Source organism: Mobula hypostoma, chromosome 4 (genome assembly GCF_963921235.1).
Source record: "Mobula hypostoma chromosome 4, sMobHyp1.1, whole genome shotgun sequence".
Taxonomy (NCBI): Eukaryota; Metazoa; Chordata; class Chondrichthyes; order Myliobatiformes; family Myliobatidae; genus Mobula; species Mobula hypostoma.
The window spans coordinates 184,814,241-184,837,010 of record NC_086100.1 but is presented as its reverse complement, the minus strand read 5'-3'; the positions used below and the strand labels follow the sequence as shown (position 1 = coordinate 184,837,010).

The window sequence follows — 22,770 nt, the reverse complement described above, 5'->3', positions numbered from 1 at the left end:
CTTCCTTCTCTATTCTCTCTGTCTCCCCCTCCCCCTCCTCCCTCTCTCTCTCTGCCCCCCCCACTCTCATTCATTAGATTCTAGAATCACAACAAATGACATTACACAAAAAGGCCATTCGGCCCATTCTCCTTACAATGGGCTATCCTCTTTAATCCTACTGTGAAAGCTGCAAAATTCACTCATCCTGAGATGCACAGTATACAATTATTAAATCTAGCTCTGCGCTCTCTGTGTAGGCGCATCTCGAGGCAATGGCAAAAGTCAAGAGCATTACAAAATAATTAATCTTAAGGATGGGGAAATCCATAAATTTAGTTGCCACTTAACATGGGAAGCACATACATTTTGTGGCCACTTTATTAGGTACATCTGTACACCTGCTTGTTAATGAAAATATTTAATCAGCTAGTCACGTGGGAATAACTCATAAAAGCATGCAGATATGTTCAAGAGGTTAAGTTGTTATTCAGTCTAAATATTAGAACGGGGAAGAAATATGATCTAAGTGACTTTGACTGTGGAATGATTGTTGGTGCCAGATGGGGTGCCCTGAGTATCTCAGAAACTGTGGATTTCCTGGGAATTTCAAGCGCAACAGTCTCCGGGGCTTTCCGAGAATGTAAGTGTGAAAAACATAAAGCATCCGGTGAGCAGTTCTGAGGGCGAAAACACCTCGTTAATGAGAGCAGTCACAGGAGAATTGACCAGACTGGAAGGCGACAGTTACCTGAATAACCACTCATTACAACAGTGGGATGCTGATGTGCATCTCTGAACACACAGGTCGAACCTCGAAGTGGATGGGCTACAGCAGCAGAAGACCATGAACGTACACCTAGTAGTGTAGTTCTGCTCCTTAGCACAGACTTCACCAGCAGATGTTGTACGCTACTTAATATGCCTTGTCTCTATTGGAAACTGATGACTGACCATTATGACTAACTGAATCATCCCTGAAAAGCTTTTCAGCCGTTAGAGCTTGTTTAGTGTTTTCTCAAACACTCTGCCACAATGTTAGGAGGTTTATGCTGGGAGCAATTCTACAATGAAAGAAGAAAGAGGATGGAAAAGTCACCTGTATTTTGCAGCTGATTTAGTTCTCCACTGCAGGCAAATGCTGAATTCACTTTTATTTTAGTTCATTGCATTGCTTGAATGTTTTTATTTTTACTGGATGTTGACATTGCTGTTGAACTCGAGTTCCTTGCCATGACGATTAACCAGACATGCACGCTTACCTTTGGTGTACCCCTATTTTAGGCCTGTAACCCTCCGCCATTATGACAGCCAGCCCAGTCCCGCAGTGCATGAGCTACTGGGACGAGGACACTGGAATAACAATACCTTACTGAGAGTGAACTCATGATCAGGTCTCATGAGTAGGTGGAAGGGATTAGATAATTAATCATCATTGTCTTCATTAATTCAGGTCGACGCCATGGGCTGAAGGTCCTACTCTTGTTCTGTAGTGTTCTAAGTCCTATCATCTCCAGGGCACTAGCGTCAATAGATATATAAGGTTATAGAACGGCACTGTAAAGTGAAGGTGAAAGGTGCCAGGTTATTATAAAAGGCACCACAATTAATTGCGTGCAGTTCTGTTTGCCTCATTACAGGAAGAATATGGAGGCTTTGGAATGGGTGCGAAGAGGTTTAGCAGGATGCGGTCGGATTAGACGGCATGAGCTGTAAAGAGATGTTGGTCAAACTTGGGTTGTTTTCTCTGGACCATCAGATGCGAAGGAGAGACTTGATAGATGTTTATAAAAGCATGAGAGGCATAGACAGGGTAAGGGGTGGCGAGGTGGAGATATGTCTCTACCAAAGGAGGTGTAAGGCACTCCTTCCCTCTGCTAGCCTGCAGGTCACCCTCGGGCAAAGTGTAGCGCTTGCTTAGCCCCCAGTCAGGGTCATGTGAAGCCGTGGGAGCAGGTGGTGGATGTTCGTATCAGCAGCTGGTGCAGATCTCAAATCCTGGTTACACGAACACTGATGCCAGGCAGCCAGACACGGAAGAGTAATGATGATGGCTGGGATCACCCATCTTGTAAAGACACTGCCGAGAAAAAGACAGTGGCAAACCACTTCCGAAAAAATTGCCACGCACCTTCATGGTTGTGGAAAGACCGTGATGTCCCCATCACCCGACACGACACATAACGAACGAAAGGACAGGGTGGACAGAATCATTTTTCCCCCAGGTTGGAACGTCAAGTACTCGAGAACATGCACTTAAGGTAAGAGGAGGAAAGTTTATCAGAGGTGTGCAGGGCAAGTTTTTACACAGAGACTGACAGACGGCTGGAAAGCTGGGGCAGTGGCCGAAGCAGATACTACAGAAGAGTTTTAGAGGTCTTCTATTGGCACACAAATATGCAGGAAATGGAGGTTTATGGATCCTATACAAGCTGCAGAAATCTATTTTAATTTGTTTTTCTCTCGGGCATTGGATGCTGAGAGGAGACCTGATAGAAGTTTATAAAATCATGAGCGGTGTAAATAGACACAGCTGTCAGAAACTCCTAGGGTAGAAATGTCAAATACTTCAGCATATGTAGTTAAATTGAGAAGTTCACTTGCCCCTTCATTGAAATGTTCCCACAGCCAATAGAAATATTTTAAAACACTCAACTTCTCATGATTTTTAAATTTATTGCTTATTTATTATAATTATTTCTTCCTTTTTGTATTTGCACAGTTTCTTGTCTTCTATACTCTAATTGAATTCCCCATTTGGTGCGACCTTTCATTGATTCTCCTGTGATTATTCTTCTGTAGACTTACTGAGTTATTCACAGAAGAAAATGAATCCCATGGTTGTATATGTATAGTGACGTGTATGGATAATAAGTTTACTTTGAAGTTTAAACGACATGTGCAGGGCAAGTTTTCTTTCACACAGTAAGTGACGGGCTGCCAAGGGTAGTGGTGGGAGCTGACACAACGGTGGAGTTTAAGAGACTTTTAGATAGACACATGAATATGGAAGGGCTGGAGGGATATTGATCATGTATAGACAGAAGAGATTTAGTTTACTGCTTCAGATTCAGATTTATTTATCACATGTATATCGAAACTTTCAGTGATATGTGTCATTTGTGTTAACAACCAACACAACCGAAGGATGTGTTGGGGGCAGCCTGCAACTGTTGCCACACGTTCCAGTGCCAACATAGCATGCCCACAAATACGAGGTGCTCACATGAAGTGCGTATGGCCTGTCCATGGTCTACGTCCTGCAACAATTCAGCAGATGCTGGAGTTCTGAGATAAAGCAGAAAATACAAGAAACACAGCAAATCAGGTAGCAGCCATGAAGAGAGAAACAGAGTGAATCATAGAGAATCATAGACCACCACAGCACAGAAACAGGCTTTTTGGCCCAATTAGTCTGTGCCAAACTATTAATCTGCCTAGTCTCATTGATCTGCTCTTGGAGCATACCCCTGAATACCCTTCCCATTCATGTACCTATCCAACTTTCTCTTAAATGTTGAAATCAAATCCACATCCACCACTTCCACTGGCAGCTCGTTCCCCACTCTCACCACCCTGTGAGTGAAGATGTTTCCTCTCATGTTCCCTTAAATGTTTTACCTTACACCCTTAAACTATGACCTCAAGTTCTAGTCTCACCCACCCTCAGTGGAAAAAGCCTTTTTGCGTTTACCCTATCTACACCCCTCATTATTTTGTATACCTCTATCTCCCCTCATTCTCCAGTGCTCCAGGGAGTAAAGTCCTAACTTATTCAACTTTTCTCTAACTCAGGTCCTCAAGTAGGTCCTGGCGGCATTCTTATAAATTTCCTCTGCGCTCTTTGCAGCAGGACTTAGACAAATTGGAAGAATGGGCAAAAAGGTGGCAGATGGATTACAGTGTTGGGAAGTGTATGACAATGCACTTCAGTAACAGGAACAATAGTGCGATCTACTATCTCAATGGGGAGAAAATTCGCACATCAGGGTGCAGAGGGACTTGGAAGTTCTTGTGCAAGACTCTAGAAGATTAATTTACAGGTTGAGTCTGTGGTACAGAAGGCAAATGCAATGTCGGCATTTATTTCAAGGGGAATAGAATATAAAAACAAGGAGATAGTACTGGAGTTTTATAAGACACTAGGCAGGCTGCACTTGGACTATTGTCAACAGCTTTGGACCCCATATCTCGGAAAGGATGTGTTGTCATTGGAGAGAGTCCAGAGGAGGTTCACAAGGATGATTCTGGGAATTAAGGGTTAAACATATGAGGAGCCTTTGGCACCTTTGGCCCTCTACTCACTGGAATTTAGAAAAATGTGTAGGGATCTCATTGAAATCAACTGAATGTTGAAGGGACTAGATACAGTGGATGTGGGGAGAATGTTTCCTCTGGTGGGGGTATCCAGAACTAAAGGGCACAACCTCAAAATTGAGGGGCAAGCTTTAAGACTGGAAGTAAGGAGGAAATTTTTTAGGCAGAGAGTGGTGAATCTGTGGAATGCTCTGCCACAGACTGCAGACAAATCTGTGGGTATATTTAAGGCAGAGGCTGACAATTTCCTGATCAGTATGGGCATCAAGAGATATGGTGAGAGGGCAGGTGTATGGAGTTGCTAAATGGCCTAATTCTGCTGCTATGTCTTATGGACTTATGTTCTTATGGTCTAATCTTATTGTTGAACGTTATGTTAAGTTAATGCTTAAGTTAACAGATTCCTAAGCTCCAGAACCTGGGCCTTAGCACTCAGATCTGCACCTGGATCTTCAACTTCCTCACAGACAGGACCCAGGCTGTAAAAATAGGGGACAAGCTCTCCTCTACAATCACTCTGAGCACCGGTGCTCCACAAGACTGTGTACTCAGCCCCCTGCTGTACTCACTGTACACCCATGATTGTGTAGCCAAGTTTCCATCAAACTCAATATATAAATTTGCTGATGACACCACAATTGTAGGCCGTATCTCGGGTAATGATGAGTTTGAGTACAGAGAGGAAATTAAGAACCTGATGGCATGGTGTGAAGACAATAACCTATCCCTCAACGTCAGCAAGACGAAGGAATTGGTTGTTGACTTCAGAAGGAGCAGCGGACCGCACAACCCCATTTACATCAGTGGTGCGCAAGTGGAACAGGTCAAAAGCTTTAAGTTCCTCAGGGTCAATATCACAGATGACCTGACTTGGTTCAAACAAGCAGAGTCCACTGCCAAGAAGGCCCACCAGCGCCTTTACTTCCTGAGAAAACTAAAGAAATTTGGCCTATCCCCTAAAACCCTCGCTAATTTTTATAGATGCACCGTAGAAAGCATTCTTCTAGGGTGCATCACAACCTGGTATGGAAGTTGTCCTGTCCAAGACCAGAAGAAGCTGCAAAAGATCATGAACACAGCCCAGCACATCACACAAACCAATCTACCGTCCTTGGACTCACTTTACACCGTACGCTGTCGGAGCAGTGCTGCCAGAATAATTAAGGACATGACACACCCAGCCAACACACCTTTCGTCCCTCTTGCCTCCGGAAGAAGACTCAGGAGCTTGAAGGCTCGTATGGCCAGATTTGGGAACAGCTTCTTTCCAACTGTGATAAGACTGCTGAACGGATCCTGACCCAGATCTGGGCCGTACCCTCCAAATATCCGGACCTGCCTCAGTTTTTTTGCACTACCTTACTTTCCCTTTTCTATTTTCTATTTGTGATTTATAATTTAAATTTTTAATATTTACTATTGATTTGTAATCCAGGGAGCGGGAAGTGCAGAATCAAATATCGCTGTGATGATCGTATGCTCTAGTATCAATTGTTTGGCGAGAATAAAGTATAAAGTAAGGGTCTGTGGTGGTTGGAATTTTGGGGGAAAGGAGCTATCCAAAGGCAGAAGCAGCAAATCAGCATAGCACAGAAAAGAGTATATTATCTCTTAGAAAGGTCATTTAATATGTTGTTGGTGGAAGATCAGTCCTGTTGACTCACTAATGCCTATCAGCAAAAATAGACCCTGCCTTTTCCTGTCTTCTCCATTCTGCAACAAAATCACCCAGCAAGCAAAGAAATTGTCCAGGCTGCTAGGAATGGTCACATACACTCTGAGTAAATCTGTGAAAACGAAATACCTGTTCTCTTCCACTAACATCTGAAAGTGGTTGTCCTCATATGGTGGCGTTATGCTTATTGGAGTAGTGCAGACATCAAAAACAACTGTGTGGGTTGGGGTTTAAAAATATTGGTAGATGCTAAGGATGCCATTGGCCAATCTGCCAGTTCTGTTACTGGCTCATACCTAGGATAAAGATGTGCGGGGGTTTTAATGTCATTTGTCAATTATTGAGCAGCAGGGTGGAGCTACGTCTCTACCAAAGGAGGTGTAATGTGCTCCTTCCCTCTGCTAGTCTGTGAGTCGCCCTTGGGCAAAGTACAACACTTGCTTAGCTTCTCCCCACCCTGATCTGGGTCACATGAAGCCATGGCAGCAAGTGGTGGATGGTCATATGAGAAGCTGGTTCTTACTACAAGTCCTGGTTATGTGGCCACTGACACCAGGCAGACAATCTCCGAAGAGTATTGACGGGGGTTACCCGTCTTGTAAAGGCACTGCCCAGAAGAAGGCAATGGCAAGCCACTTCTGTAGAAACATTCGCCAAGAGCAATCATGATTATGGAAAGACCATGATTGCCTATGTCATACAACATGACACATAACAACTGAACGATTCAACTATTCCTTTTACATTCAGTCGTAGGGGAGGAGTAGAAGCTGGCAGGTGACAGGTGAGGCCAGTTGAAGGGGAAGGTGGGTAGAGTAGAGAGAATGAAATAAGAGGCTGGGTGGTGATGGGTGTAAGAGGTAAAGGGCTGAAGAAAAATGAATAGGATAAGAGTGGAGAATAGACCATTTAAGAGAAGGAAAGGGAACTGTCGAGAGGTAATAGGCAGGTGAGGAAAAGAGAAGTGGTGAAAGGGGAATCAGAACAGTGAACGGAAAAAGAGAACAGGAGGGATGGGAGAGAAATCACCAGAAGTCAGAGAAATCAGTCTGTATATTTGTCCTTGATGAGTATGAGGGGCTGCTCCTCTAACGTAACATACAAAATGCAGGAGATCAGGCAGCACCTGTTGGGATGAATAAAGAGTTGACGTTTTGGGCTAAGACCCTTCATCAGAAGTTTGCCCCCATCATGGCAGTGGAGGATATTACCCCCTTCACCCGTCTCCACATTATCCTGGATTTCGCCTCCTTTGCAGACCTGATAAAGGGTCTCAGCCTGAAATGTCAACTGTGTATTCCCCTCCATGCACCTGCCTGGCTTGATGAGTTCCTCCAGCGTTTTTTGTATGTTTTACTAAGCTGAAATGTTCATTGTTTAATCACGTATACAAAGCAAAATAAAGGGATCTGAAAGAGTATGTTGAGAGCGAGAGATAAAAGAGTTAAATAATCTCCAATAAAGGATAAGAACTCCCAGTTGTAAAATTACATTTTTAGAGCCAGTTTTTTTTTTGGCAGTTTACAGCATTGAACCATTTAGTTCACGATATCCATGCCAACCACTGGGAAGCCATCTTCCAGCTCTTGGCCCATAGTCCTCTAATCTCAGGTGATCCGAGTGCTTGTCTGTACACTTCTGAAACGTTGTTAGCCACTCTGCTTCCACCGCCCTCTCAGGCACATTGCCATGCCTTCAGAATTTCATCTTCTTGCCATTCTTCAGGACACAACTGTAAAGGAGAACAAAATGATTGTTATTCCAGGTCAGATGCAGCATGAAAAAACACGATAAGCTTAAAGACCACAAGAAATATAAATATAAAAGCAATTCTATAAAACACAATGTTCATATAACTGTTATCTACGTAGACTGGTTGTATGTGCATAAAGTGATGCTAGGTAATGTTTTGTTCGAATATCTGTTGCTTGCTTTTATTGTTTGCATGATTTGTGTTTTTTTCCCCTCTTTTTCTGCGCATTGGGTGTTGGTCTTTTTTAATTGGGTTCTTTCAGGTTTCTTGCTTTGTGGCTGCCTGTAAGCAAACAAATCACAAGGTTGTATTATTTTTTTTAAAATACTTTGATAATTATGGTATGTAGTGGTGTTGGAGGGGCGGAATGGGGTGGTTTAATGGGTGGAGGTGTTTATCAGCCTGATGGCTTGGGGAAGTAATTGTTTGGTGGTCCTGGAGTGGGACAAATGGTCCATAAGTATGAGTGGGTGGTATCCTTCATCATCTTGGTCTTTTTCTAGCACCTTTCTGTATATTTGTCCTTGATGGCAGGTAGGCTGGTGCCAGTGATGGATGAATGCAACTGCTGTAAAGATTTCTGCTGTTGATCAGCCTCTCTCCTTCCTAGTCAGCTTCTCGGTCTGAGGATGTTCTGATTCCACTCCAGTTCCATAAGTTCTGGGGTGTGTGACGGTACTGAGTCTACTGTTCACAAATTCAGGACTTAGGAGACTTTAAGTCCTATCCGATACAAGCGCTTGTGAGTATCCTCACTTTAGGGAGATTATACTGTGTCAACCATACTCTAAGGACTAGGTTGATTCACTGTTTAGTCTCCACGGTGAGGTCTAGCTGTCAATAATCACTATTATCAATCCCTCCCCCCAAATCAAGGAGGAGATACTTTCAATTAACAAAGTAGTCTTAAACACAGTTTATTTACAGTTTAAATTTAGGCAAATTATTCTTGACATAGACTTACAACTCTCAGGGGAGTTTAAACTCATAAAAGATTGGTTGACGGAAGATTTTAATGGGCTGGGGGGTCTGGACATATACATGTCTATTTTGTGCGGTTGTGTTTTTAATGATATTCTATATGGGCTTGTTGTCTTGTATGTGCCTGGACTGGGGGGTGCGGTGAGGGGGCAGCGTTGGGCCCAGGTGCTCCACTGGGAGCGGTGTGGCGTGGCGTCCAGGCTGGATTGCTGCTGCCCCCGCCCCCGGAGTACACAGCAGGAGACAGGCTCTATTGTGATCAACTGTAGATTGACGGTGCAAGTTTTTGACTCTTTTATTGTGTGATTGTAACACCATTTCTGCTTGCTGTCTTTTGTGTGCTTTATGCTGTGTGTGATGGTTGGTACTGCATTTTGCACTTTGGCCCTGGAGTCTTATTTGGCTGTATTCGTAAGTATTCATGTATGGTTGAATGATAATTAAACTTGAATTGATTTGAATTTCCAAAGTACAAAACATTTCTAAGCTACAAAGGATTTCCAAACACAGGCACAATTCTTACAAACTGAAAAGACATAACAATGAGTTGCAGATGAAAAGATTGCAAAAATGAAACCTAGGTCATCTTCCTGTCACCCCGTCATTCCACCTTGACACTCCTACAAATCCTGACTGCTTTCTAACATTTACTGTACACTGTTTTGCTACTAATTGACATCGTTAGCATGAGATGTTTTTCAGTTACATAGATCAGGCCAGATGAATGCAATGTTTAATTAGTCCAATGTGAAAGCCGATATTTCTCTTGATTCAATCATGAGCCTAACTGTTCTCTTGTTTATGACAAGAGGCTGAGCAAGGAATATTGGTTTGAAGTTTAACTTAGTCAAAGGCAGTTCTGGTCATGCAACTGTGCTAAAGCTAAGGTTGGCAAGAAGTCCCTTGGTCCCTAGAAAGTGAATATCCATTGATATGGCAACTGCAGGCATTTTTATTGGTGGGGAAGAAGGTGGCTGATGGAGTGGGCGATGGGCAGGGTAGTACATTCCTGTCCTTTGCACCATTTGAGTCTGTGTGTCATGGACTCAAGTTCTCAAACCATTCTTGATACTCCATCTTTACTTTGGGTCAGGAGCTCCCATCCTGGAATCTATTCCCCTGTTTACTGGCTAACAAGTGGGTAAGTACTGTCAGTAATTAATAGAATGCCCCATTGTAGGAAGGATGTGGAGTCTTTGTAGAAGATACTGAGTGGTTTACCAGGATGCTGCCTGGCTTAGAAGGTATGTAGTCGAAGGAGAAGTGCTGGTGGAGGCAAATAGAACAGAAGCATTCGGGAAGTTCTTGATCAGGCACATGAATATACAACAAATGCAAGGATATTGACATTGTCCAGGCAGAAGGGATTAGTTTCATCAGGCATTTGACACAGGTTGGAAGAACAACACCTTATATTCCGTCTGGGTGGCCTCCAACCTGATGGCATGAACATTGACTTCTCAAACTTCCGCTAATACCCCATCTCCCCCTCGTACCCCATCCGTTATTTATTTATATACACACATTCTTTCTCTCACTCTCCTTTTTCTCCCTCTGTCCTTCTCACTATACCTCTTGCCCATCCTTTGGGGTTTCCCCCCCCTCCCCCTTTTCCTTCTCCCTGGGCCTCCTGTCCCATGACCCTCTCATATCCCTTTTGCCAATCAACTGTCCAGCTCTTGGCTCCATCCCTCCCCCTCCTGTCTTCTCCTATCATTTTGGATCTCCCCTCCTCCTCTCACTTTCAAATCTCTTACTCACTCTTCTTTCAGTTAGTCTTGATGAAGGGCCTCGGCCTGAAATATCGACTGTACCTCTTCCCAGAGATGCTGCCTGGCCTGCTGCATTCACCAGCAACTTTGATGTGTGTTGCTTGAATTTCCAGCATCTGCAGAATTCCTCGTGTTTACATATTATTTATGATGGGACCAGTAGCAGTAATGCAGTTGTATATTTAACTATGTGTTACTGTGTACCTGCACTTTATGTCAACTTGTACATCTACAGAATATTTCTTATTATGTGTTAATATTATTTTATGTGCTGTATGTGACACATGCACTGTGTTTTGCACCTTGGTCCCTGAGCAATGTTGTTTTGTTTAGCTGTATACATATGCATGGTTAAATGACCACAAACTTGAACTTGAAATTGAGGCTAAGCTTTTATTCCATAGAGTGTAAGAGACTGGGAGATAACCTTACAGACGTGTATAAAATCATGCGGGCATAGATAGGGTGAATGTACACTGTCCTTTTTCCTGGGAAAGGAAACCAAAAGCTGGAGGGTATAGTTATGAGGTGAGAGAGGAAAGATTTTAAAGCGACTTGAGGGGCAACTTCTTCATGCAAAGGGTAATACATACAGTACATCGAGAATGAGATGCCAGAGGAAGTGATTATGACCAGTAGACATAGTGCAGAATTAGGTCAATCCACTCATAGAGTCTGCTGCATCATGGTTAATTTATTATTCCTCTCAATCCCCTTCTCACCATAACCATTGATGCCCTTACTAATTGAGAACTTACCATCCTCTGCTTTAAAAACAGTTACTGCAGGTGCAATGGCAACTTTTCAGTGACACCTGAACAGGTATATGGATAGGAAAATTTCAGAGGGCTATGGGCCAAGTACAGGCATCTGGGACTATCTTGGATGGGCATGGCCCAGTCGGGCAGAATGCCATGTTTCCATGTCAGAGGTAAGTTTTTACACAGAGTGGTGGGTACCTGGAACACACTGCCAGGGGTGGTGGTCGAGGCAGATACATTTGGGGCATTTTAGAAGCTCTTAGATAGATGACAGAAAAATGGAAGACGATGCAGGAGGGAAGGTTTAGATTAATCTTAGAGTAGAACAAAAGCAGGGAACAACATCAAGGACCAAAGGGCCTGTGTTGTGGTGTAGCATTCCATCTTCTGTATTCTGTCAAGAGTACTACATGAATTTCCGTTTTACAAACACAGAGTATAACTGTGACCATAATCTGTGGACTGTACAAGAAAAGCAGCAAGGCAGAGTGTATTTTGCTAAGCAGTACTGTGTGTGTTTCGTCACCATAAAAGTTTAAAATAGTTAGAGTTTACAAGTGCTTTCATCATTTTGGAAAACTCCTTTGGGTCAAGCACAAAGTTAAGTGTTCCAGCCTGGCAGTATTTTGCAGTTCAAATGTAAAGATCTGTAAGATTTAGGTCTGAGTATGACTTAGGTACCATTGTGCAACTGGGTGTTGGACTTCCTAACAAATATACAGATAGTCAGGATGCACAACTGCACCTCCCTCCTCAACACGGGTGCCCCAATGCTGTACACATTACTCTTACATGACTGCACGGCCAAATGCCCGAGCGATCGCATCGTCAAGTTTGCTGATGACATGACAGTCGTCACCAACAAAGGTGAGACGGCCTACAGAGAGGAGGTGGAGGAGTCTGACATCTTATGCCAGGCAAACAACCTCTTCCTTAATGTCAGCAAGTCAAAGGAGATTGTTATCGACTTCAAGAGAACTCGCACAACTCACACCTCTCTTTACGTTGGCAACACAGCAGTGGAAACTGTGAGCAGTTTTAGACTCCTGGGAGTGCACATCTCACACAACCTCTCTTCATCCCAGAACACATCCTACACAATCAGGAAAGCTCACCAATGTCTCTACCTTCTGAGGAGGCTTGAAGAGAGCTAGACTTTGCACAACCATACTCACATCATTCTACAGAGGTGCAGTAGAGAGCATCTTACAAGCTGCATCGCTCTTTGGTACGGAAACAGCACTGCAGCGGACAGGAAGAATCTACAACGGGAAGTCAAAACTGCCCAGTGCTTTACTGGCACCAGCCTACCTGACACCAAGGACATGTACCTAGAAACGTGCCGGAAAAGGACCAGTAACTTCATGAAGGACCCCACACACTCTGCTCATGGACTGTTTGTCCCCAAGAGGAAATCTGCAGATGCTGGAAATTCAAGCAACACACACAAAATGCTGGTTGAACTCAGCAGGCCAGGCAGCATCTACAGGCGGAGGTACAGTCGACATTTTGGGCCGAGACCCTTCGTCAGGACTAACTGAAAGAAGAGATAGTAAGAGATTTGAAAGTGGGAGAGGGAGGGGGAGATCCAAAATGATAGGAGAAGACAAGAGGGGGAGGGATGGAGCTAAGAGCTGGAAAGTTGATTGGCAAAAGGGATACAAGGCCGAAGAAGGGAGAGGATCATGGGACAGGAGGCCTAGGGAGAAATAGAGAGGGAGGGCAGCACCAGAGGAAGATATAGTGAGAGGGACAGAGGGAGAAAAAAAGAGAGAGAAAGCAGTCTGCCAGAGAAAGCAGGATCTCCCAGTGGCCACACATTTTAATTCCATGTCCCATTCCCATTCTGATATGTCCATCCATGGCCTCCTCTACTGTCAGGATGAAGCCACACTCAGGATGGAGGAACAACACCTTATATTCCGTCTGGGTAGCCTCCAACCTGATGGCATGAACATTGACTTCTCTAAGTTTCGTTAATGCCCCTCCCCTTCTTACCCCATCCCTTATTTGTATATTTATTTATTTATTTATCTCCGCACACGCGCGCCCCCCCCCCTTCTTTCACTCTCTTTTTTCTCCCTCTGTCCCTCTCATTGTATCTTCCTCTGGTGCTCCCCTCCCCCTTTCCTTCTCCCTAGGCCTCCCGTCCCATCATCCTCTCCCTTATCCAGCCTTGTATCCCTTTTGCCAATCAACTTTCCAGCTCTTAGCTTCATCCCTCCCCCTCCTGTCTTCTCCTATTATTTCGGATCTCCCCCTCCCCCTCCCACTTTCAAATCTCTTACCATCTCTTCTTTCAGTTAGTCCTGACGAAGAGTCTCAGCCCGAAACGTCGACTGTACCTCTTCCTATAGATGCTGCCTGGCCTGCTGCGTTCCACCAGCATTTTGTGTGTATTGACTGTTTGTCCCACTCCCTTCAGGAGGAAGGCAACATACATCCATATCAGGACCACCAAACTCAGAAACAGTTGCTTTCCCCGAGCAGTAAGACTAATCAATACCTCCACCACGACTTTATTACTTCTGATCAGTCAACCTAAGTACAGCCTACCTTCACTTTATGACATACAATCAATCTGTGTATATAAGCAATCTTATGTATTAATATTTAAGCTTACATCAAAGTTGCTGGTGAACGCAGCAGGCCAGGCAGCATCTATAGGAAGAGGCGCAGTCGACGTTTCAGGCCGAGACCCTTCGTCAGGTCTCGGCCTGAAACGTCGACTGCGCCTCTTCCTATAGATGCTGCCTGGCCTGCTGCGTTCACCAGCAACTTTGATGTAAGCTTGAATTTCCAGCATCTGCAGAATTCCTGTTGTTTGCGTATTAATATTTACTCTGTTTTAAAATCATTATTGTGTCCTGTCTACCTTTTGTTGTGTTTTTTGGTTGTTCTGCATCAGATCTGGAGTAACAATTATTTCATTCTCCTTACACTTGTGTACAGGAAATGACTTTAAACAATCTAGGATCAGTATCTTGACAAACTAGGTGTGGAGGACTCTTAAGGCTGCAAAGAGCCTTACCGGGATGCTGCCTGGATTAGCGGGTACGCATTCCAAGGAGCACTGGTGGTGAAGGCAAATACCATAGAGGCATTCAAGAAGCTTTTAAACAGACACATGAATGTGCAGCAATTGGAAGGTTATGGATACTCTCCTGGGAGAAGGGACTGGTTTGTTAGGCATTTGACTGCATTTATTCATGATTATCTTATTTATAGTAAAGAGTTTCAGCCTTACTGTAAGTGCAGTTGAAATGTGAAGATTCTGAAAGATTTAGGTCAAAGTATGATTTTTTTTTCCATTTACAATCTGGGCTCCTCTTCCTTTTGCAGTATTATCTACGAAGTGACAGGATTGTGGATGTTTGGTCATCAGTTCTGCAAAGTCTGGATCTCCTTCGATGTCATGTTCTGCACAGCCTCCATTGTAACCCTGTGTTTCATTAGCCTGGACCGGTACTGCTCAGTAGTTACGCCTTACAACTACCCGAAGAGGATGTCTCGCAAAAGGTCAGTCAAGTCATTGTACCTGGTTCTTACCCTACCAATGAGCAAAGCCATCCTTGCTAATTCAAATCTTCAATAACAATTGCCCTTAGTAATGGACACTCTTGCTTGGAGACCATTTTAGTTGTAATGTTGTATGTCCAACAGTTTTACTGAACAGGACACTTCACAATATGTCATTGTTCAGAAACCAAAGTTATCAGGGCATTGGACGTTTCTCTGCACGGATGCAGTAAACTGCTAGACTAGATAAATGGAGCCACTTGATGACTAAAGATCTTGAAGATGAGCTTTATTTGTCAAGTGTACAGGTCCATCGAAACATGTAGTAAGACGCGTCATTTCAGTCAAAAGAAATTTGTGTCAATTGTCCTGGGGGCAGTCTGCAAATGTCATCCACTTCAGGTTCCTACATATCAATCCCACAAATTACTAACCTAACCTCTACATCCTTGGAATGATGGAGGAAACTGGAGCACCCAGAGGAAATACGTGGTCACGGGGAGAACGTACAAACTCCTTACAGGCTGTGACAGGAACCAGCCTGAGCGCTACACCTGCCCATATGAGAGACCACTTCATCGAGCACCTCCTCTCCATCCACCACAAGCAGAGCTTCCCGGTGGCTAAACATTTTTATTCCAATTCCCATGTCGGTCCATGGTCTCCTCTTGTGCCCAGATGAGGCCACCCTCAGGGTGGAAGAACAGTACCTTATATTCCATCTGGGTAACCTCCAACCTGATGGCATGAATATTGGTTTCTCCATCCAGTAAAAAAAATCCTCCCTCCCCCCCTTCCTCTGTTCCCCAATCTGACCTTCCACTCTTCTCACCTGCCTACCATTCCCCCTGGATCACTTCCTCCTTCCCTTTCTCCGATGGTTCACTCTCCTTTCCTATCAGATTCCTTCCTCTCCAGCCTTTACCTTTCCCACCCACCTGGCTTCACCTATCACCTTCCAGCTCGCCTCCTTCCCCTCCCCCCCCCCCACATTTCTATTCTGGCATCTTCCCCCTTCCTTCTCAGCCCTGAAGAAGGGTCACCGCCCGAAACGTCCACTGTTTTTTCATTTCCTTAGATGCTGCCTGGCCTGCTGAGTTCCTCCAGCATTTTGTGTGTGTTGCTCTGGATTTCCAGCACCTGCAGGGTTTCTCGAGTTTATGAGTGGCGGGAACTGAACGCTGATTGGCGAAAGCTGGCATTGTGAAGCAATGGCGCATTGAGGTGAATGGTGAGATGCTCTACTTAGTTAAAAATTCTACGACAAGAAAGAGTGGGGTGGCAGATGCCCAGGGCTTTATGGTTGGGGAAAGAGGGGTATTGGGATCTGATAATAATAAGGGGCATTCTGATGAGTAGAATGTCACCTGGAGACAAGCATGGGATAGGATACATACCACTGGAGGCTGGAGACCTAGGGCATCTTTCCCTAGGTTGGAAGTCAATCTGTGTGTGTGAATGGGAGAAAGGAAAGGGGCTTGTTTTTTCTGTTTTTACGTGTGTTGTTCTGCTGGTCATGCTTTTCTGGTGTCGGAATGTGTGGCAACGCTTGTATGTCTTGATTAACACGCGATAAGTAAATGCATCTGAATCTGATTTTCCGGTAAAACGCCAGGCAAGATTTTCAATGGCCGACCTTCCCAACCACCAACCATCACAATCAACTTGCAGGTCAGGGGAGAGTCCAGAGATTCCTTGGAGTTGCAGGATGAGACAGAGAATCCCATCCTGCTGTTGGCTTCTCTTAATGGTCCAACAGATACAATCACCAAATGGCTCCTGTGCAGACAGATGGGCAAAGTTGCACGGTACGGTGACTCTGCACAGGGCAGCCTGCTGGCGTAGTGGGTAGTGCATTCGTTTTACAACACCAATGATCAGCTATCAGCGTTCAATTCACGCCACTGTGTGTAAGGAGTTTGTACGTTTTCCCCATACTGCATAGGTTTCCCCCGGGCACTCTGCTTTCTTCCTACGTTTCAAAAGAAGTAAGGGTAGGGGTAGGGCATGTTTTTGATGGTACTGAAAGCATGGCAATACTTACTGGCTGCTGCCAGCACATCTTCGGACTGTGGTGGGTCATTGAACAAAAGGACACATTTCACTGTTTTATTTCGAAGATCCTGTGACAAAGCAGATCCTTTATCTTTACCTAATGTGCAAATATAAGGTGTGAATTGGGGATCAAGTTACTGTTGACAACCATTGAGACTGATGGGCTTTAAAAGTAACCCAATGCATATCTGGAGGCAGGAGAGGTGGAGAGATGTCAGGAGGCGGTGGCTTGATTGAAACTAACAATGTAAGGAAAAGGCAACACACATCAAAGTTGCTGGTGAACACAGCAGGCCAGGCAGCATCTCTAGGAAGAGGTACAGTCGACGTTTCAGGCCAAAACCCTTCGTCAGGACTAACTGAAGGAAGAGTGAGTAAGAGATTTGAAAGTTGGAGGGGGAGGGGGAGATCCAAAATGATAGGAGAAGACAGGAGGGGGAGGGATGGATTTTCCTGGGAATTCTCACAGCAGCAATAGAATCTTCCATTTTTCATACTGTCATGGCTGTGTCAATGCAAGTTTCTTAAGGGTAATGTGCCAAATGTCGCAGACCACCCCTGTGACTTCTGGTAAGCCTTACTCTTCTAGTGTTTAAACCCTTCCCTTTGGATTGCAATTGGAATGAGTTTATCCTTGTCACATATAGATAGATATAGTGAAAAGATTGTCTTGCATACTGTTCAGACAGATCAAATCATTACAGTACTACAAGTGCTTTGAAGTACTACAAGGGCAGCACAGTAGTGTAGTGGTTAGCAGAATGCTTTACACTAAAGGCAACATGGGTTCAATTCCCACTGTTGCCTGTAAGGAGTTTGTACACTCTCCCCATGACTGCACTATTTGCTCCAGGTGCTCCAGTTTCCTCCCACAGGCCAAAGATATACCGATTGGTGGGTAAGTTGTCCCCTAGAGTTAACTCAAACACGAAGAATTCTGCAGATGCTGGAAATTCAAGCAACACACATCAAAGTTGCTGGTGAATGCAGCAGGCCAGGCAGCATCCCTCCCCCTCCTGTCTTCTCCTATCATTTTGGATCTCCCCCTCCCCCTTTCAAATCTCTTACTAGCTCTTCCTTCAGTTAGTCCTGACAAACAGTCTTGGCCCGAAACGTCGACTGTACCTCTTCCTAGAGATGCTGCCTGGCCTGCTGCGTTCACCAGCAACTTTGATTTGTGTCCCTAGAGCTAACTCATGGGATTGCTGGGCGACGTGGCTCGAAGGGCTGGAAGGGCCTATTTTGTGCTGTATCTCAATAAACACAATTATAACAGAGTGCAAAATACAGCCAGAGAGAAAGTGCAGTGAAGACAGACTAAAACTTGAGGTCAAGAATCCATCTTATTGTATGAGGGATTCATTCAATACTTCTAAGTTGTTCTTGAGCCTGATGATTTATGCTTTTGGGTGTTTGTAAGTTCTGCCCGACGGGGGGAGGGGGGAAGAAAAGTGAACATCCAGGGTGCCGACTGCTTTACTGAGGCAAAAGTGAGAAGTGTAGAGAGAGTGGAGGGGAGGCTAGTTTCTGTGTGCCTCAGGTGATTCCTCCTGCCAAGTTGAGTTTCACCCGTCGTCAGGATGCCAGTGCTTACATCTTTATTGCTTTTGCAGATGTATCATCATGGCCGTGACCATTTGGGTCTACTCTTCGCTGATTTCCTTCCTGCCAGTGATGCAAGGATGGAATGAAATACCCGGCGTTAACTTTGATGCCGGCACAGAGTGTGTCTTTGTGACTAACTGGACATTTGCCATCGTGGCGTCTGCTTTGGCCTTCTACATCCCCTTCCTGATCATGTGCAGCATGTACTTCTTCATCTACCGGGCCTCCCGTCTAAAGGCCACCAGGATCATGTCGCAGACCCTGGACCTCCACTACCACCCCAACAGCAAACGCCCCAACAACCTGCAGCTGGAGAACAAGGCCACCCGGACAATGAGTATCATCATCTCTGTTTTTGTCTTATGCTGGCTGCCGTACTTTGTCCTGAATGTTTGGCTGGCGGTGCACAGCGCAGAGGAGACCAGTGAAGTCATCGTGCATGTCTTCAAGGTGATAACATGGCTGGGGTACTGTAACTCCACCATTAACCCCATGCTTTATGCCTTCCTCAATCGCGACTTCCAGCGGGCGCTTAAGAAGCTGCTGATCTGCCAGCGTTGGAGCTCACAAGTGGACATTGGCGAGGACATGGTCTCCATCGTGACCTTCTCAAAGACTGCCCAGGATGCGGAGTACAATACCAGGGTGACAGGAATTCCCACTGGAGGCAAGAGCAAGTCAAAGCAGTAGGAAGGTTTTGGGAAGAGCAATAAGTCAAATGGCCCATTTTTGTGTTGTGACCTCTGAGTGACTCTGCATCACTCTGTGTATCCCATCCTTCTGCACTGACCCGCTCATCGATTCCTTCTTGTTCCTTGCAATTCCTTCACTGCCCCACTTCCTTGCTCTGCGAAAGTTGATCAGATGCTCTTTAGCAGCAATACTTGCACAGCGCTTCAGAAACACAGAGCCCTTCTCACCCCTCGGCCTTCCCTTCCATCCACAAGACATGGAACCAAGTTTTTGTTTGGTGCTTCTTGCACCAACGTCTCCCCTTCAAGTTTGATGTGTCTTGTGGACCTCTCTCTTTTCCTTGTTTATTTTTGCCTGTAATCTAAAAACAGCCGCGAAGATGTGGCAAGTAAAAACTTCCGACCCGAGTTAATATCCTTTGAAAATATTGTTAATGCTACTAAACTTGGTTCCAGCAACCTCTGTGTCACATATTAAACATTCTGTACTCTCACTAGAGCAGTGAAATCACGAAGAATCTTATGGCGATTTCTACAAGACACTGCATAGCTTGTCAACTTGTCAAAATAACCTCGTGCCTGTTCCTTCTGGTGTTAAATGTTACCTTCCCACTGGTAGATGTGACGAGAGGTATTGGCAAAGGAAGGAGCCAAATAACCAGAGCGATACTGTAAATTTAAACCACTTCCAAATACACAGAGCCTGCTGTATAACCAAGTGAAAACATTACAGGGTGCTCAGAAGGAAAAAACTCAGGAGATGCTTGGAGGAGGTGAACGAAAGCTCATTCTAAAAGGTGGCTTTTAAGGAGAATCTGCAGAACAGAGATGGGGAGGAATTTCTTTAGCCAGAGGATGGTGAACCTGCGGAATTCATTGCCACAGACAGCTGAGGCCAGGTCACTGGGTATATTTAAAGCAGATGTTGATAAATTTCTGATTAGTGAAGGCATTAGAGGTTACACGGAGAAGGCAGGGGGATGGAGTCGAGAGGAGTAATAAATCAGCCATGATGGAATGGTGAAGCAGACTCAATGGGCCGAATAGCCTAATTCTGCTCCCTTTTTTTATGATCTTATGGGATGACAGAAGGGCAAGGAAGTCCAGGAAGGGGATGAACTCATGGGCTCGATAAAAATGGAGGAATAAATTCGGGAGTGATCAGGAGGGTTCAGATCTGAAGGTTGCAGGTACTTGGGGAATTATAATGTGGGAATTAGAGGTTCAGGGAGCGTGGAACCACAGAACAAGCAGAAAGCAGAATCAGAATCACAATCTTATCACTGCCAGACATCGTGAAGTTTGTTTTGCGGCATAAAATATGCTGTAAATCACAATAAAATAGATAATATATAACAGCAGTGGTAAGCAAAAGAGAGAAAAAATACTCTGGAGTAATCGCTCCAGAGTACTCACTGGAGTTTAGAAGAATTGGTGGAGGGGGGGCCGGAAATCTCATTGAAACATCAAATACTGACAGGCCTAGATTCAGTAGACATGGAGAGGCTGTTTCCTTTAGTGGGGAAGTCTAGGATCGGGAGGCACAGTGTCAGAATAGGAGGACGTCCTTCAGAACAAAGATGAGGAGGAAGTTCTTTAGCCAGTGGGTGGTGAGTCTGTGGAATTTATTGCCACAGAAGGCTGTGGCGGCCAAGTCATTTGATATGTTTAGAGTAGGGATTAATTAGCAAGCGTGTTAAAGGTTACAGGGAGAAGGCAGGGTTGAGAGGGATAATAAGTCAGCCATGATAGAATGATGGAGCTGCTCCTATATCTTATGGTCTAAAAGAGTGAAATCTGATGGTGGAGGAAGTCGGGGATGAAAGCCTATTGCCAACTTCCCTGGCTGGTCTCACAATGATTCTCTCACACTTGGTCCACATCCCCTCCATCTAATAAAGAAAGGAGACATTAGACCTGAAACTTCCCCTACTTGTGACAGTTTTCACCAAGCAGCAAAAGGGCAGCAGTCAAATGGAGCACCACCACCCGCAGATTCCCCTCCCAGTCACACAGCAACCCAGCTCGGAATTCTGTCGCCATTCCTTCACCATCTCAGGGTCTGAATCATGGAACTGTCGACCCGTTATTATGGGACAGAAGGACTGCAACCATCATCCAGGCCATGATCTCTTCTCCCTTCTACTATTGAGCAGGAGGCAGGAGGCCTTAGATCCCGTACCACCAGGTTCAAGAGCAATTATTACCCTCCAACCATCAGGTTCCTGAACCAGCATGGATAACTTCATTCACCTCAACACTGAACTGATTCCACAACCTACAGACTCACACTGAAGGACCCTTTACAACTCGTGTGCTCAGTATTATTTGTATTTGCAGTTTGTTTTCTTTTGCACATTGGTTATTTGTCAGTCCTTGCCTGTTTATGTGTGGTTTTCAGTAAAATTTTGTATTTATTTTTATTTCTCTACAGACTCCATCAAGGACTCTGCAAATTCATGGTCTCAGAATTATTTATTTATCTACCTACATACCTACCTATCTATTTATTTATGTATTTGTTTATTATTTAATTTATTTTAAGTTACATGATTTGTCTTCGTTTGCACATTGGCTGTTTGTCAGTCTTGTTTATGAATACATTTTTTTCATGAATTCCATTGTCTTTCTTTATTTTCCTGTAAGTGCCCGCGAGAAAATGAGGTAACATATACACAATTAATAACATATTTACTTTGACTTTAATTTTAACTTTGAGAAGTCAAGTCAGTTCCCACCACCGATTCGAAAAGGGCACAAAGTAGTCGCATGTCCCAAAAATTGAATCGGTGAACGGGATTGGCACATCCTGCACCATCTGCCACATGCAAGAAGAGAGTCTCAAGTCTTTTCGAGTACAGGGAAACAGTGCAATCCAGAAAAGTGTGCGGGTTGAACTTGAAAACAGAGTGCATGATTAATGGCAGGATTCTTGGGGAGGTTAAGAGGGAGTGTGTTATGTTTGCCTTCTGGAGATTGAGTTCAAGAGCCCTGAGTAATGTTGCAGCTCTATAAAACCTCATTATGGAAAGGATGTGGAAGTGTTAGAGAGATTGCACAGGAGATTTATCAAGGTACTGCCTGGAATAGAGAACATGTCTTAGGGGCGAAGATTGAATAAGCTAGGGCTTTTCACTTTGGACCAAAGGAAGATGAGAGGTGACTTGATAGAAGTGTATAAAATTGGAAACATTGAACAAAGCAGCACAATACAGGCCCTTCAGCCCACAGGTTGTGCCAACCTTTGAACCTACTCCAAGATCAATCTAACCCTTTCCTCCCTCATAGCCTCCATTTATTTCTTTCATCCATATGCCTATCTAAAAATGTCTTAATTGTCTGCCTCTACCAGGAGTAGCACGATGGAGATATGCCTCTACCAAAGGAAGCACAAGGTGCTCCTTCCCTCCGTTAGCCTGCAGGTCACCCTTGGGCAAAGTATAGTACCTGCTAAGTCCCACTCCCCGATCAGGGTCACATGGAGCCATGGGAGCAGCTGGTGGATGGTCATATGAGGGGCTGGTACAGCTTATGCAACCACTGATGCCCGGCAGACAATCTCTGAAGAGTATTGATACTGGCTGGGGTCATCCGTCTTGTAAAGACACTGCCCAGAAAAAGGCAATGGCAAACCACTTCTGCAGAAAAGTTTGCCAAGAAC

General features: G+C 44.6%; 1 protein-coding gene across 1 annotated transcript in view; it reads left to right on the top strand.

The window, feature by feature from the left end:
• LOC134346001 (octopamine receptor 1-like) overlaps nucleotides 1-19,107 on the top strand; it is a 41,910-nt gene extending 22,803 nt beyond the window's left edge. The window contains exons 2-3 of the mRNA XM_063047341.1: nucleotides 14,581-14,757; nucleotides 18,426-19,107. Of these exons, the coding sequence (XP_062903411.1) occupies nucleotides 14,581-14,757; nucleotides 18,426-19,107 (859 nt within the window). The remainder of the gene's footprint in view (nucleotides 1-14,580; nucleotides 14,758-18,425) is intronic.
• Nucleotides 19,108-22,770: the final 3,663 nt, after the last annotated feature.